This window comes from Callorhinchus milii, unplaced genomic scaffold (genome assembly GCF_018977255.1).
Source record: "Callorhinchus milii isolate IMCB2004 unplaced genomic scaffold, IMCB_Cmil_1.0 Scaffold6, whole genome shotgun sequence".
Lineage (NCBI taxonomy): Eukaryota > Metazoa > Chordata > Chondrichthyes > Chimaeriformes > Callorhinchidae > Callorhinchus > Callorhinchus milii.
In genome coordinates, this window is record NW_024704747.1 from 3,137,426 (window position 1) to 3,153,388 (window position 15,963).

The 15,963-nt window shown below is 38.4% G+C and overlaps 1 protein-coding gene across 1 annotated transcript in view; it reads right to left on the minus strand.

The window, feature by feature from the left end:
• Positions 1–15,963, minus strand: part of clasp1a (cytoplasmic linker associated protein 1a) — a 130,472-nt gene that overhangs the window by 58,486 nt on the left and 56,023 nt on the right. The window contains 3 exon segments of the mRNA XM_042336477.1: positions 756–848; positions 1,521–1,591; positions 4,738–4,884. Of these exon segments, the coding sequence (XP_042192411.1) occupies positions 756–848; positions 1,521–1,591; positions 4,738–4,884 (311 nt within the window).

Sequence of the window (15,963 nt, forward strand, 5' to 3'; positions counted from 1 at the left end):
CTTTACAGCATATTCTGGGAAGTGCTTTGAGATATCTTGAAGACGTGATAAGGCGCTATATCAAATGCAAGGGTTATTATTATAGTAGAGATACATTTAGGGATTGTTCATTTTGAATAGAAACTTTCTCATTAAAACTCATTGTTAAGCAAAAATTATACATGTACATGAGCAATGACTAATATCAAAATATTAAAAAGCAAGTGAAAAATCCAGTGAAGTCTGATTACTGATTATTAAAAAAAATGTTTTTTATCAGCCGGACAAATATCTCCCTCCACCGGGAGAATAGTCACTAGTCGATCATTAGATTTGAACCCTTGCCTGAATGAATAGGAAGCAACATGAACTTCTCAGAAGCCCCTTAGTGAGTAGCAAAACTCAGCTTGAAATGCCCAAGAGAACTGCCACCATCCTCTTGCACACCGCTCGGGACACACATCCGTATCCATTAAGTACTGGTTCTGTCAGTTGGAAGTACAGAGCTTCAGCAGCAGCTGCTGTCTCTCTGCACACCAAACCAAGCTGGATACCAACATACGAGTGCATGTTCATGAACCTGGATTGCAGGTAATGCTTTCCAGCAGCTGTCAGTCTAAATATCAGAGTTTCCTCATCAGCTATCTGGCTTCAGCATGGTGGAAACTACAGGACAGTTTGTGGCATGACGGGTAAGTTGACATTCTAAAGGTTCAAGTTAACCCATGATTACCATTTACCAAGTTTGAGACCACGCTTAAAGTTCAAAAACTTACAGCAGTTACTCGCTGTTCCCAGTCATGTTTATCATCTGATAAAATTTCTCGAATTTTATTGATGGATTCTTCGAGATCTCTGTTGGAATAAATCTGATGAGAAAAAGGGAAAATGGGGGTCAGTCAGTTGGTGAGCCTGGTTCCAAAATCGCACTGTACGTAAAATGTTTGCCAAATTGGTTACTGCAGTTAAAGATAAGACTTATCCAATATACTGAGCTGTGCAGTGGGGACAAGTGGGTGAATTACCATAAAGAAACAGCGAAAAATGCATCCCATTTATGATTCAGAAAAATGGAGAACATAAAACATTGATTTTAGCTCCTGCCTTGCCACGTTCTATCCCATCCATTGAGTACACGCATTTCATAGAATCACAGAAGCTTACAGCATAGAAGAAGGCCATTTGGCCCATTGTGCCTGTGTCGGCTCTTTGAAAGAACTACCAACTAGTCCACTCCCCTGCTCTTACCCCATAGCCCTGCACATTCTTTCTTTAAGTACCTATCCGATTCCCTTTTGAAAGCTATTATCGAATCTGCTTCTACCACCCTTTCAGACAGTGCATTCCAGACCGCAACAACTCTCTGTGTAAAAAGGATTTCCTGTCGTTACAGTGTCACACTGCTGGAAAGAGAGAGAGGTTACCATTCTTTCTGAACTACCCCCACAGTCCAACAATACATCCTTTACAAATTGCTGGTCTTGCACATGCTGCAGAAGAGGAAGGATTCAAGATTGCAATATTATTAAATTCAAGACTACCTGCACTATTGGAACTTCTTCGAATCCACGAATGAAATCATCCTCATCAACAGCACCAGCAGCTGTGTTTACTGTTAAAACAAAAGTAAAATGAGAAAATTGAAGTCCAATCTGACTGAACACATATCTTCATATATAAGCATGTATTAAAAGAGCTCTCAATTACTGTTGCCACAAAATAAAAATTAATTTACAATTTTGAAACATCAATTCATCATTCAATGTCGCCTAACAAACATTGATTACTCCAATTATTATTACAGTCCACAACTGTTTGTGGGTCACTGCTGCGCGTGGATAAGTTGTGCAGCTGCGTTTCGCCCACAAAATGCAGTCAATTCACTTTACAATATATTCTGTGAAGTCCTTTGAGACGTCTCAACGACATGATTATCTTCATACATCTGAAATGATTTATTAGATTAAACCCATTGACCCTAGGATATATTATACACACACACACAAGCAACTTTTAAGAAATGGCTGAATTTATTGTAGAAAAATCGTAATCCAAACCAGTTCTTAACTATCAACCAATCTGAGAGTCAACATTTCTTTCCTCTATCTCTGTTCCCCCCCATCCCCTTTAGTACAAATTGCTTGAAAAGAAACCTGTGGTAAACTTGGGAGGAGGGGAAGAAAAGGGAAGAGGGAATTAGGAGTGGAGGCTCATGTGGAATATAACCACCAGCATGGACAAATTGTGTTGAACAACCCACTTCCACACTGTACTTCTGTGTGATTCCATGTTCTATCAGTGCTGACTCCTCACCAGTCGATAGTCTGACAGGTTTGAATCACAATTTTAGGTAGTTACAAATTAACGGTGTAAAGTAATGAACAGAATGATTTTAGGAATACAATAATTTCTCCCCTACCATGTAAATAGGGAAATAAGAGTTACCTATTTTCCTGAGAAATACAGCTAGTGTATTCTTGCTAATTTTAGGGTGTGGGGTAGACAAGGGGAAGGTTGGGAGAATCGTGGCTTTAAATAGAATGACTCACTTAATTGAGCGATTGTAAGTCATTTGCTGGAAGACCTACAATCTAATTAACAAGCCATTGACTGTGATCACATTTTCTCCCATGTTGTATTGTTGGCACCTCAAGTTCCTGGTGCAGTTCATCTGTCAATAATCTCTGAACACCATATGTTTGCTCGGTCAGCATTCCACATTCTCGCCCTCTCCAGAATATAGTGGCCCTATGACAGTTTGTCAATCTCCTCAACACAATTCGACTGCTGACTGCACCTGTTGTATTATGCATTTTTGGGATGTGTAATGAAGTAGCCTTCTAATTACAACCTCCCTCCCCTACCCCAAAACCAGAGATGCCCTATTTTATTTCCTCAAGGAATTACTGTATTATTACTAATTAAGTATTCAGACTTTTAGGCCTCAACTAACAAACTTTCACGCACTATTAGCTGGAGAATCCATCAGCCTTGAGATTTCAATGTGTTAGCACATTTTAAAGTGTTAGCCCATCTTTGCTAATGCCCTCCCAAGCCATCAAAATGGTAATTTACATAATGGAACTGCATTCTCCAATGAACCACAAAGACAATTCTTGACATTCTTATCCAATTTTAGCTAAAGAGGCTGCAAATTTCCAGAATGACATTGATGCCCAACAGTAAGCAGACACCATCTTCATCCAAGTCCGTGCCTTCCACTTCAATCTTAAATGCGACTGACAGACCATATATTCTTTCCACAGTAATTCAAGTAACAAGCAGAAGGTCATCACGAGTTTGTAAATTTGTTGGGCTGCTATTTCAAGAAATAAAAGACTAAACGCATATTAAAAGCTCGACTCAATTGTGAGAAGTTAATTTTGAGCAAATGTGATAGTTATGGCATTACACTAGCAATAAAGCAAGACTGTAATTGCTACACGAAAAATGAGTTTTTGACCTGGAATAGAATGCTGTCTGTTACGTACTCCAGAAATTCTGGAGGGCAATAACCACACAATATGATAGAATCTGCCTGTAGGTAACTTGAAATGCTGTTTAAGCACTCCAGAATAAGAAAGTCTCACCAGCTGCAGCAAATAACGGGAGCCAGTTTAGGTTCAAAGAGCACATACGCCGCTTTTATAATCAAGGGGGACATTGAATAAATTGCAACAATTCTACAGTATACTTGGGAAGAAACCCTAAGGATCCAAAATAAATTGAGAAAGAATGTTGGTCTGCCAACCTTCCCGCCCCTGACCAACCTGCCCGCTCAGCAAGTACTGGCCTGCTTTATGTTCCCAATCCCTCTGCCCGCTCCACCATCAGCAGTTGGGCTTTCAGCCTTCCTACCCTCACTCTCTGGAACTCCATCCTGGAATCCCTATACCTCGCCCCCTCCTTTGCCTCCTTCAAGGTCCGCCTCAAGACCTTCATCTTTAACCATGTATTTGGATCATCTTCCCCATCCCGACTGCCCTGTTGATTCCAACCCCCACCTGGGGTGCAAGCGCATGAATATCCAGCACTTTGGGACATCGGGACATCCCGACCTGAAAGGCGCTAGTGAATTCAATTTATTGTTAATGAATTTCAAAAATCTATATTCCCTATTCCCTTGTAGGGTTGATTTAGAATTTAGAAAAGAAATATTCATACTCAATGAGCTCGGTTGAAATCTGAGTAGTAGAAATAGAACCACCTGCCATTGTTGCTTTCTTCCCCATAAACCACCCAACCTTTGTGAACTGTGACCATTTCCATCTGTTACGCTTCATCCACTCTGTTGGATCTCACACATGTTGAGCATTAGTATCCTTTCCAGGAACTCTTGCAAGTTGTAAAGTGCTAGTCTTTTCAACGAAGGGTGCAACCATCTTAATATTTTTAGGCTATTTAATCAACCGCAAAGGGTCGAGTGAACCCTATGACTGTACACTAATTAGTGGTCCAGAGATGCATGGCTTCCTTGAGACTCGATATATTTTTCACTTAAAAATTGCAGTTTTGATTTTGAAATTAGGGTGGACGTTCTTGTGGCCTACTGAGGCAAACTATTGCTAACGTTTTACCTTTCCTGCATCTAGATGTCTATCAGTCAGCATACCTAAGCAGTCTAAGGATTTACACTGCATAAGATTCTCACAAGGGGGAACCTGCAATAAAGGGATGCAAATAAATACAGAAATAAGTGTGAAGCTTACAGCGAGACGGAGTCTGAATGTCAGAACGCATTTAGTAATCAATCATCACCTGATGTGCTCTTGGACCCAACCCCAGCTAATCTACGACCGGTAGCCACACCAACGGGACGTCGGGAGGTGAGAACTTTCGAAGATGCAGAACTGGCAGAAGAAGGTCGGTTACCGTCCACAGAATCCTCATCGTCAAAATTTTTATCTGCATAAGACAAACAAATTAAAATATTAAGAGAAAATGCCTCAAGATTTAGTTCATAGTGATCACATAAAGGCATTACCACCAGTTGCTATGCAGCTGAGCAATTTCATATCACATATTACTGGACAAACTGCGATAGTATTATCCTATTGACCCAGTCCCATTTCAAATGTCATCTGCAACACACACGCAGTGAAGGCCCTTTGTGTTTCTGGGTTTCCCCGCATTATACATTCTATTTTCCATTAATTCAGCTTTACTGCATTTTAGTTCTCGTGCATTCAATGCAGATTAGTCTTCTCATCATCTCCTCCCTTTAACAATCAGTCACCACCTCTGCTTTATCAGAATGTGTTTGCCTTCACTCCAGACAATGATCAATCTTGCTCTCACGTGCTCTGGGGCTCGGCATAATCTGGCCACTGAGCATAAATATAGCCCGCCACCACCTCCCCCCTCCCCCCACACTCACACACACTAGGCATCAACACATTTAGGATTTTGTGGGCAGAGTCTGAACAAAACATGTTCTGGGTAGCCACGGATCTGGCTTGAGATGCAAAGGTACTTTTTTTTAAAATCTCTAATGGAAAAGAGATTATTTCAAGAATAACGGGGGGGGGGGAAAAAAATGGCAAGCACTCCTGCTACCACAACCCCATTGTCACAGTCCGTTTTAAGCATCCCAAGGGACGCATTAGCAGGTGCGCTTGAGCAGCTGTGATCAATTTCCCGAATAAAACGTCAGCTCATTATCTGCCTCAAACCTTTCTGGCCTCAATATTAAGAGCTACATGTTCCTAAGCAATTCTTATGACAGGTTACCTTGTGTATTACTTCAGTAGATTTTTTATGGGTAGAGGTCGGAGAATTGATACAACTCAGCCACTCTACTGCTAAGCACGATTGACCAAATATCTTTACTATGCACTGAAAAGGATCACAGTATGGGTCTGAGAAAAATGACTGACATTTGAGATGTCTTTTTGATCAATTAACGAGGCTCCTTCAATGCACAATCAAAACGAGGGCCTCTTACACACAAAATATAAAGCCTTCATAGCTTATTAAAAAAAACATCAATAGTGCTCCATTCAACAAAATGGTACACGTTAATAGTTTAGTCACAAAAGGTAATCCTCTCCCAGGTTTCCTGACCATTTGTTGGTGTCGATCCATCTTGCAACCATATAGAACTCGCCCTCCAATAGCAGGGATGCTCTATTGCTTCTCTTACTTTGGTATAGTTTGGATAAAACACATTACAGAGAACAATTGGACCCAATTAAATCAAGACTTTGGCCATGCCACCTACTAAATGATGCAGGTAGGAGAGGAATGAACCTCCCTGGAAATTAGCACGTTACATTGGGTTTGTGAGTAAACTACTGACATTTTCCAACAGGGCATATTTTCTCCATATTGTTTTAAATTTCACAAATAAATGCTTCGGCAAGAATGCTCGTTTTGAGTAAAGCCCAACAGTACTAAACATTGGTGTTTTAAAAACAAAACAATTTGAACATAATTCCTCTCATCCGGGAAAGACCTATTTAAAAGATTAAAATGCTTCAAAATCACTGCAGCTAAACTGCAACTCGTCTGTCCCCCCCACCCACCCACTTCAAAAGCAAGACAAATGGAATTAAATTCTTGCAGCTGAATTGTTTTAGATAAAGCAGGGCAAAACAAAACCGAAATCTAATTCAAAGGCTGGAAAAGAACTGTGCTTAAAAGTGATTTATTTACAGCTACGAGAAAACAGTTTGAGGAAAACAAATACTGTAGAAAAGGTGATTAGATCTTCACCGCGCACGTACGTTGCTGCTGGCAATTTATTTTTTTCAATGCCAGCTTTCGCTATGGAGAATGTACACAGCCATTTGAAACAAAAGACTTGTTGCCATCTATTTGTATATTCTGTGCAAGATGATGACTGTGAAAGAAGATTGCTCTGTGAGCTGTCTTTGTAGGGGAAATATTAGTAGTACGACATTGACTTCTGAGGATCACAAATGTTATTAAGAACTTGGTGCCATTATCCAGTCTCCTCATTGTTGGAGAGACTGGATAACCGTACGTCTCAGAATTGTAAAGAGCTCTTGCATGGAGAATCGATGATGCTGCAAACATCAATCGTCTGGGTATTGTAATTATTAGTACAGATGTGAAATACACACGAAAAACATTGCATCATTAAATTGCATGTACCAAGTAAACAGTGATAAATGTGCTTAAATAAGCAATAAACAAGATAGCTCAAAACGCACATCCGGAATGTTTCTACGCTGAGCTAAAGGAATAGAACAGCCTCTAAAGTGTCGTGTTTCGAACAACAAGCCTTTGCAGCAATGGAGCAAACAAATATCAAGGAAAACATCTAACATAACTCACAGCTACAGACTGTAAAGGAGCTATTCTCCTGTGTCAAATGTCAATTGAGTATGCAAAGATATGAAGCTTCTTGTTAGCAAATCAAATACATGTCTCCAGGTTGTAAATAATTTATTACAATTGTATCGATTGAAAAATTCTGACTGGTGAAAAGGGAGAAGGATAACATTACCAACAACAGTCTTGGACGTCATCACCACCATGTTTCAAATCCACAATAGAATCATTATTTTAAATGATCACGTGCGGTGTTTTTTTGACTGATCTTTTCATCCCAAACATTATGAATCACAATAATGGACCCATATATATTCATATCATCAGAGTAAGTTCAAATAAATTTTTTTAAGGAATAGCCATTATAAAAATGTCACTTCAAGCTTTCAAAATCATTGAGGGAACTGACTCCTATTCGCTTCTCAGCAATAAAGCTAACCGTAATAGTCATTTAATGATCTTATTCGCCTCCAGCATAACTAAATCACATCTGTGAAGATGTAAATTACATTTAAAGCTCAAAGGACATTTTATGTTTTCTCTGAGAAAGAAAATCACAGTACTGATAAATTTGCTTATCTAAAAATTAAACTTTCCAGCATACAGCTGAAGTCGAATATTCAAAATATTCTGTTCATCTGATTTCATAGATTTGGCTCTTGAAAAAATTTCAAATCTTACCCTGTCATTGTTTAAAAGCTGCTGTACAGAAACACAAATATAAAAAAATAAAGGGAATCTTTGTAGGAATATGGGCTGAGCGCTCATTGGACTGAGGTCAAGATTATAGATGAGGTTTTAAAAAAGAAAGACATGGAGAGTTGTTAAGTCATTTCAAAGCGCTTCACAGAATATACTGTAAAGTGAATTGACTATATTTTGCGGGCTAAATGCAGCAGCCAATTCCGCACAGCAATGTCCCGCAAACAATCATGGATTGGGTGACTAAATTCTTAATAAGGTATTATTACACCCAGAAAGCTATCTGCCAATCGACTAACAACCAGGTTCCTAATTACTTCATGTGGAGTCATGAAAAGTTGCCTAAGGTTTCGCCATACCCGTGAATCAAACCCGGGTCCTCTCGTTTGCAAGGTGAGTACTCAATACGCCTCAAGACTCCACAACAAAGCAGCAGATGCCAAATATAATGCCACAAATTCCAAAAGTAAAGGAGTGGAAGATGTTAAAATTCTAAGGGGCGGAAAAAAATAAAGAGATGGAAAGGTTCCGAAAAGCAGGCCATCCAATATCCAACAGCACATCACTTGAGCTGACATTAGCAAGGCAGAGAGAGATTACAAAGACATAAATCTAGAACATGAAATAACATACAAGTCCACAAATATACTCCACCAGGGACAAAACCCAACTCCCAGCAACTTAATGCCCTGGATGTGGAGAGCTTGGTTCATGCAAGTCTATCTTCTACATTTTTTTTTTAGTGTTGGCAGCCTCGAGAGAAATGTTAAGCAACATCATCAATAAGATAACTGTGCTTCTTATCATCTCCCTGATCCAGAAAAACAGACCTAAAATTACATTTATTTTAACGAATTTCCTTAGCATTTCCCTGTAAAATAGTCATTTCATTGCCTATACAAACACACTGCAACGTAGCACCCAATGACACTGTTAACATTTAAAATTGGGCTAACATGTAGGAAAAAAGCAGATTTATGCAGATATAGACTATACTGATGCCTTTACATAAGACTTTACACAAGAACTACATGATGCGCTTGAAAGAGGAAAACTGAAGCCCAGCTGTCAGCAGTCTTATGTACGTTAGATCATTTTTGCAGACTGCAGGGAATGCACCCAGCCTTAGAATGGATTTCACACTGGGAGTACTATTAATAGGCAGGACAAAAAACAATTTGTTTTGACAGGTTGCTAGACCAATTGAAAAAATAAAACCCTCCGTTGCCTTGAATTCAAAAGCATTTCTCACCAAGTCGAAGAATTCAGCATTCAGATTAGAATAAAGCTGATCAAAGTTGATTTTGATGAATTGTTAAGTCATGCAACAACAACAATTTACATCTATATAGCCCCCTTTCACGTCAGAGAAAGCCTCAAAGCACTTCACTCGGCTAGTTGACTGGGTGGCCAAGGGTTTTTTTTTTTTTGGGGGGGGGGGGGGAAGAAGAAAAGGTGACTGAAACCATGGTTAAAAAAAACTAGGTTGTATGCATTTTTCACAAATGTATTAGGATGAAAAAGGCCATCTAATCCTCATTCATTTGATCATAACTATCAGGCTGGAAGTCTAATGTCACATTAACTCCTGATCGAAACAACCTGGGACTTTTACACAAATAATATAGCAGTGTGGGAATGCTCACGTCATTCACTGTGAAAGTCACACCCTAGGTCCACAAGTCAAAAAATGGCATCAATTGACATACACTGGCTCTGGCTATGTCAGGCCTCTTCAGAAAAATCTATATCGCTACATTATCTGCATCTAAATTTAATGAGTCCGCTTCAATACAGCGACTGGCTGACATCTTCAAGCCACATAATCAACTTGCATCACCTATTCTTTGGAGGCCAATTTGGGGAAAGAATTTTCATAATTCAGGAGTGATATTGCAGTTATGGATCACATTTTTCGGATGTAAAAAAAACAACTACGTAGGTAGGTACAAAGTGCAGCCCCTGGTATGCTGACGTCTATTAGTATTGACTTCCTGACGCACAAGCACAAGTGACCGATCCGATCAGGGGATTCCAAGGTTTGCCGGCTAATGTGAAGTTGTCCTTCAGTTCCTGGTAGAAGTAAGAGAGAAATCACAAGGATGCGGGAAAATGAAAAAAAACAAAGTTCAGCCTAAGGGTTTTCTGACTCTGAAGGTTTTTAGTTCGGACAAAAGCTAGTTCTGAAGAGAATTTAGTTCGACAGATAGGCTGCTTTTAGTGTGAACACATTACCTGGAGCAAGATTTCAAATGTGGACTGGGTTGGATAAAGAAATTAGATAAATAAAATTCGCAGACAGCATAATAGATATTCATTTTCAAAAGGAGCAGGGTTACTGGTGGTGGATTAAATCTACCAATGGACACATGAAAGGCAGCATTATTTACTGACATTTTGGAATTTACGTTGTGCAGTCCTAGCTGAACTCATGATCGTAAGACAGATACCCCTGGAGCAGTGAATTTTCATGTCACCATGAGGTCAAAAGGCACAATTCTAAAGAATTTATATTGCCAGGTTCATAAAATGGCCTATACCCTCCAGCATATATATGGTAGTATATCTCCAAAACTGGTGTTTGGAGGCTACACTGTATTTTGCAAACTAGGTCAAAACCTCATTTTGTGCCATCAATTACAAGGACAGAATTCAAGATGAAAGACCAATATAACACGTATAGTAAAATGAAGATGAGCTAGGATGGTTAGGAGAGAGGTCAGAAAACATTTGTTTAGAAAGAAGGACGTTAAAATGTGGAATGTACTATCCCAGAAGGCTTTAGAGGCAGAGTTTCACATATACGGAAACCCATTGCCATGCTTAAGAGTAACTATTTGCATAATTAGTGGGGAAGTGAAAGTATTAAGGGATATGGGATAAAAGGGATTAAAAGATGATCTAATAAACTGGTGGAACAGGCTCGACAGACTGAATGATCTCCTCCTGTTTGTTTTCTCTCATATATCATGATTATGTTTTCTGCAGCTTGTTGAAGAATTCGACTATGCCTTTAAAACAGCAGCTTCTTGCAAACGTCTTGATAAAATATTTAGCAGTAGGTGTGGGACAGGGGTGGCTAAATGGTTTTGTTCTAGTTCTTCTCCCCCTTAGTGCCGCTCTTTGTTTAGCTCCTGTGAGACCTTACATCTTTGCCTATACTCATCTGGGAGGACTCCTTTGGGAGGACTTTGTTCTTCAATTTTACTTAATGGGTCTTCTCTCCTCTGACTAGCACTTTTACTTATCCTTGAAAGGTTTGATTTCCACTTTGGCATCGTTACAATGATAAATATAAAAGTATAATTTCTAATCACTGGGACAACTCTGCATGCATGACTGTACTGAATATATTTAATATGAAAAAATAACCCTGGTCTGAAACACCCTGCAAGATAAAAACAGCATCAGTCTTGCCACAAGGTGCTCTAAAGCATTAAGTTATAAGGCTACCTCTGCTGGCAAGAGACAGCAGAACAAGTAACTGCATTTTAATTGTCACCAGTGTTAAATTTAGCTCCATTTTTATTTGGATATCTATGCATCTTGTTTATCTCAAACTGTTGGAATCTGTCACAGTCCTTAAACCTTTTTACTGCAACCCTTCAGAAGACTGTGGTATACCCACAAAGGCTGTAAAATACTTAAAGAGCAAAATGAATTTGAAGATAGCATGGCATGTTTATCATTGCAGCTCAGTAAATCAGCAATCTCACAGATTTAATGATGAGCCTAAAATGAGACAATTAGCTCAAAGTTTTCATTAAATGTCAAACTGTTAGAGGGAGACCTGATGGTCCATTATTTTCCCTGGAATTAATGGCAACGCACAAGAAAATTAACAAACGGCTGCTTATCACTCCAATACTCAGTCATCATTTATGAATAGTAAGGAACCATCAATATAATAAAACTGAACTCTGGCAAGCCTTAGCAATAGACCTCAGTCGCCCTCACATCCCAGAGCATGTATGAATAATTTCTATCTCCCACATTATGGAAATAGTTCTGGAAATACTACAGCTATGTGTATAAACACTACCTGAATAGTAATTTTCTTGGCATTGTACATGGTTGTTTACAGACTAAGAAAAATTACTTTTTTAAAGTTAATTCGCAAGTACCTTTTGGTGAATAAAACTCTAGGATTAAATTTGTGACATTTCAAAACTCCAATTTGCGACTTTCGTAACCTCAAGAGAGCTATCACAATGAACAAATTATGAAATGCCAAATTTCTTCCTATTCTTTATCACTGGCATCAATCAGACAGATCATTTAATCTATGCCGTTTTCATAATTGCATTTGCCACTGACCGCATAAAACTTGCTATCTCAACACTTGGCTTCCTCAGTTATTTTTCTATTTACAATACTGTGTGGGATGAAGTGTTGCTTGCTTTGGCATGCCACCTACTTCCCTTCCCAATGCAATCTCTCCTGTCTGTTGTCAAGGTTAATAATCTTGCACGGAATGTCTGAAAACATTTGAGCTGTGAGATGGCAGATTGCTCTACCTTGGCTAGAATGTCAATGAAATATTTCTGTAGTACTTTCTCAGGGACAGGTCTCAGATGAATGAGCTGTTTTCTCATATCTGAATCCTTGAAGTTTTTGCAGGAGTCATATTCACGAGAGACTGGAGTCTATAACCTCAGAGAACTGCATTCAGTAACGTTTTATTTTGAAGCAGACAAAAAAAATGCTGTAGTCAGACAGGGGAGTGGGGGAGAGAAGCGAATGTGCCCAGAATGTAGTTTCTCCAAATTCTGAACTTATAAATTCAGATTGATTTGTTTCTATTAACTCAGGATATAACCTAGATTTTTTTCTGGCTCCGGCTAATTGGTTCTGAAAATTGCTGTCCTTGGATGACTTCGGAAATATTATTCACTATTTTGTATGAATTGACTGGTGGGTACAAATTTACTATAAATTCTAATCTACAGACAAATTTAGGTCATTCTTTACTTAAATGTTACTTAAAAGGCAATGCATGAATCACTTTCAGATTTCCTTTTAGGTCAACATGGCAGCATTTTGGCAGCACCTCTGTATTTATTCTTAGATGATACTTTCATCTGCCTTCTTAACTAATGTTTAAGAAAGTTAAATGTCTTCCTCAATTCCAATGTCTCCAACAGAAATTATTGACTGCTGGCCAGACAATTGAAATCTTAAGACTTTACTCAACTATGTTCTACATGACTGGAATGCATGTTTTTACCAGTTTGCACTAGTTATTTTATGTTGGTTAAAGACACAAAACAAATTAAAGTGCAAATAACAGCAAGGATGCTTTACATTAGCTAAAGGTTCCTTATTCTATTGTAAAGTATCCTGGAGATCAGAAAGATGTTTCACACAAATGTTGCATTGCAAGATCCTTTGAATTACCTAGGTTTATATCAAGCTAACTAGTGATGCTGAACACTGAAAAGCACTTATGCCTCAGGTACCAATCTGCATTTTAAAATGTTCCATACTTCAGATTAAACTTATTTCATTGTGATGGGGTACTTTACAATAACTTACAGCAACTTTTATAAATAGGAGACAAGACTGGATTGTCAAATGCTAAACCTTGACTCCATCCACTTTCAGTGCTAGGATCAGGATTTAACTGATCAATAAGATTTCAGTTCAGTACTCAGCTCAGTGCTTAAAACAGTTGGCATGTCTACCACTTTGTAAACCCAGGCCATTGTTTAGTGACGCAATGCAAAAGAAAAAGCATTTAGAACATTCTAATTCCTATATCAAATGCAAGGATTATTATATTATTATTATCATCACGAAAGGCAGGATTTAAAATAAATCTCATGGAGGCACATTCACTTTTTTAAAGAAATTTCCAGATACTGAAAGTTTGCAATTATGCTCTCTGAGTTTTTTTTAAAAAAGACTAAACCCTTAAATAATTGCACAATTTCCTGTTAATGGTACAATTGGCAAGAAAGACAAGTAGGAAGTCCAATGGAAAAATAAAGTATGCAGATTTAAGATCGTCATGCTTCAATGTATTTTTCTAAAATTGAAATACCCTGCAATATACACCTGTGCAAATACATTCCCGCTGCCCTGAGAGGATTTATAAAATAGTTTTGAGTTTACATATTACTACATAGCGGTCAATACCAAGCAAATACTATTGTTCTATATACTGCGACTTCAACCACAAACTTCAAGCTTGTTCTTGTACCCGACATATTCTGGTAGTTCAGCACAGTGTGGTATTCTCAATGCGTGCGTCATACAATATCAGATTTAAGAATTTAACCACAATTTCAAAGGACGGGGTTTGCCTGCAAAGTACAATTACTGCACTTTACAGTAAATCTTGTAGAATGCTTCGAGAGATCATCCCGACGTTAAAGACGCTATACCAAATGCACGAATGACGATTATTACCGCACACATTCTTTTAAGACAATACTATATGGTAAAATCCGGGCAAAAAGACAACTGTGAACATCTGAGAAAAAATAATACTAAAGCAATCCTAATGCACCTTATCTTGCCCATGACGGCATTAATAAAAGATGTTGTTGGGTATGGTAATTTACAGCTTCGTGTGATTTCTGCATGGAAGTAATACAAATATTATGCATAGGTATGCCCTAATATTCCAAGTGCTCCAATACCTATGATGCTAGAAAATAGTGTTATTGTTTCCAAATACCCTGAGTTGCTGTTAGAAGGTACCAAGCTGACACCAAGAACCAATTCATGGAGAGGGGGAGGAGGAAAGATTGGATAGAAAAAAGAAAGAAAACATACAGACTTGCACAAACAAGTCCAATGGCACTCAATTTTTAATAATCGCCAGTCTGGTGCCTGAGCTTTTAATAAAATTATAATTGTTCTTTTGAAAGGTTCTGGATGACCCAATAATGTTTGGCAACAATGTTTGAGTGGAGGCTGAAATAATTTACACCATTAACATCCATTCCGAAGTAGTGTGAATTTTTTCTTGGTGAAACCATTCCCTCAACCTGATTCATATTGTTTTTCACATCAGTGGAAAAGGGTGATATGCACTCAAGCTTTGGAGCCTACAATGAAACTAGAGAAATATTTTTTCCAGTCAAAGGATTCTGTGGATTTTAACAACTGAAGTCGAGAGAGGGTGGGTTGCATACCTCCTACTGTGTGGAGAACCATTCTTCAGCTGTTCATTTGCCTTAAATGGAAACAGGGAAGGCGATTGTATGGAAGATCTGTCACACACAGTCAATTATGGTTGACCACATTGGCATACAGTCAACTTCATCCTATTAATGACATGACATGTTGGCTATATTCTTTCCAATGACCTCACCAGACCTTTATTAATGTTAAGCAGTTGTGTATGTACCTCATGGTAATAAATACATTTATCATGGTGTCAGCACTTTTTGTTTGCAAGTACATTAATATTGAGGATATTAAACCAAACAAATATGGAGCATTTATGTGGTTTTAGAAACACAAGCGAAAAATGTCAAATGAAAATCTTGCTTCCAAAAGGAGTGTTTTGCTGCACTTTTCTCCTTCTAATCCCTCCCTCTTTCTCTAAGGTGCAGATATATTGTTCCACAGGAACCAGCAGTTCTCCAGTACAAAGAGTGGAGACAATAAGTGCTGGTTGGTTTTCATTAGCAGCCATCACCCTTGATTCTAATAATAATAAATAAAAATCATTGCAGTCAATATTATGTCAATACATCTCGAAGCATTTCACAGAGTTTTCTGTGAAATGACAGTGTATTTGTAAGCAGACGCAGCAGCTAATTCGTAGACAGCAGTGTTCCACAAATAGCAATGAAGTGAATGATTTATTTTTGTATCCAGAGGATTATTGACCAGGACACCGGGAAAAACTCTCTTCTCCTTGAATATTGCCATGGGATCCTTAACATCCACTTCTGGACCTAAAACTGTGGTCTTTATCTTCCTTTTTTCCATAGTGATTCATCATCTTCAAAGGAAATCCCACCCAGCAGT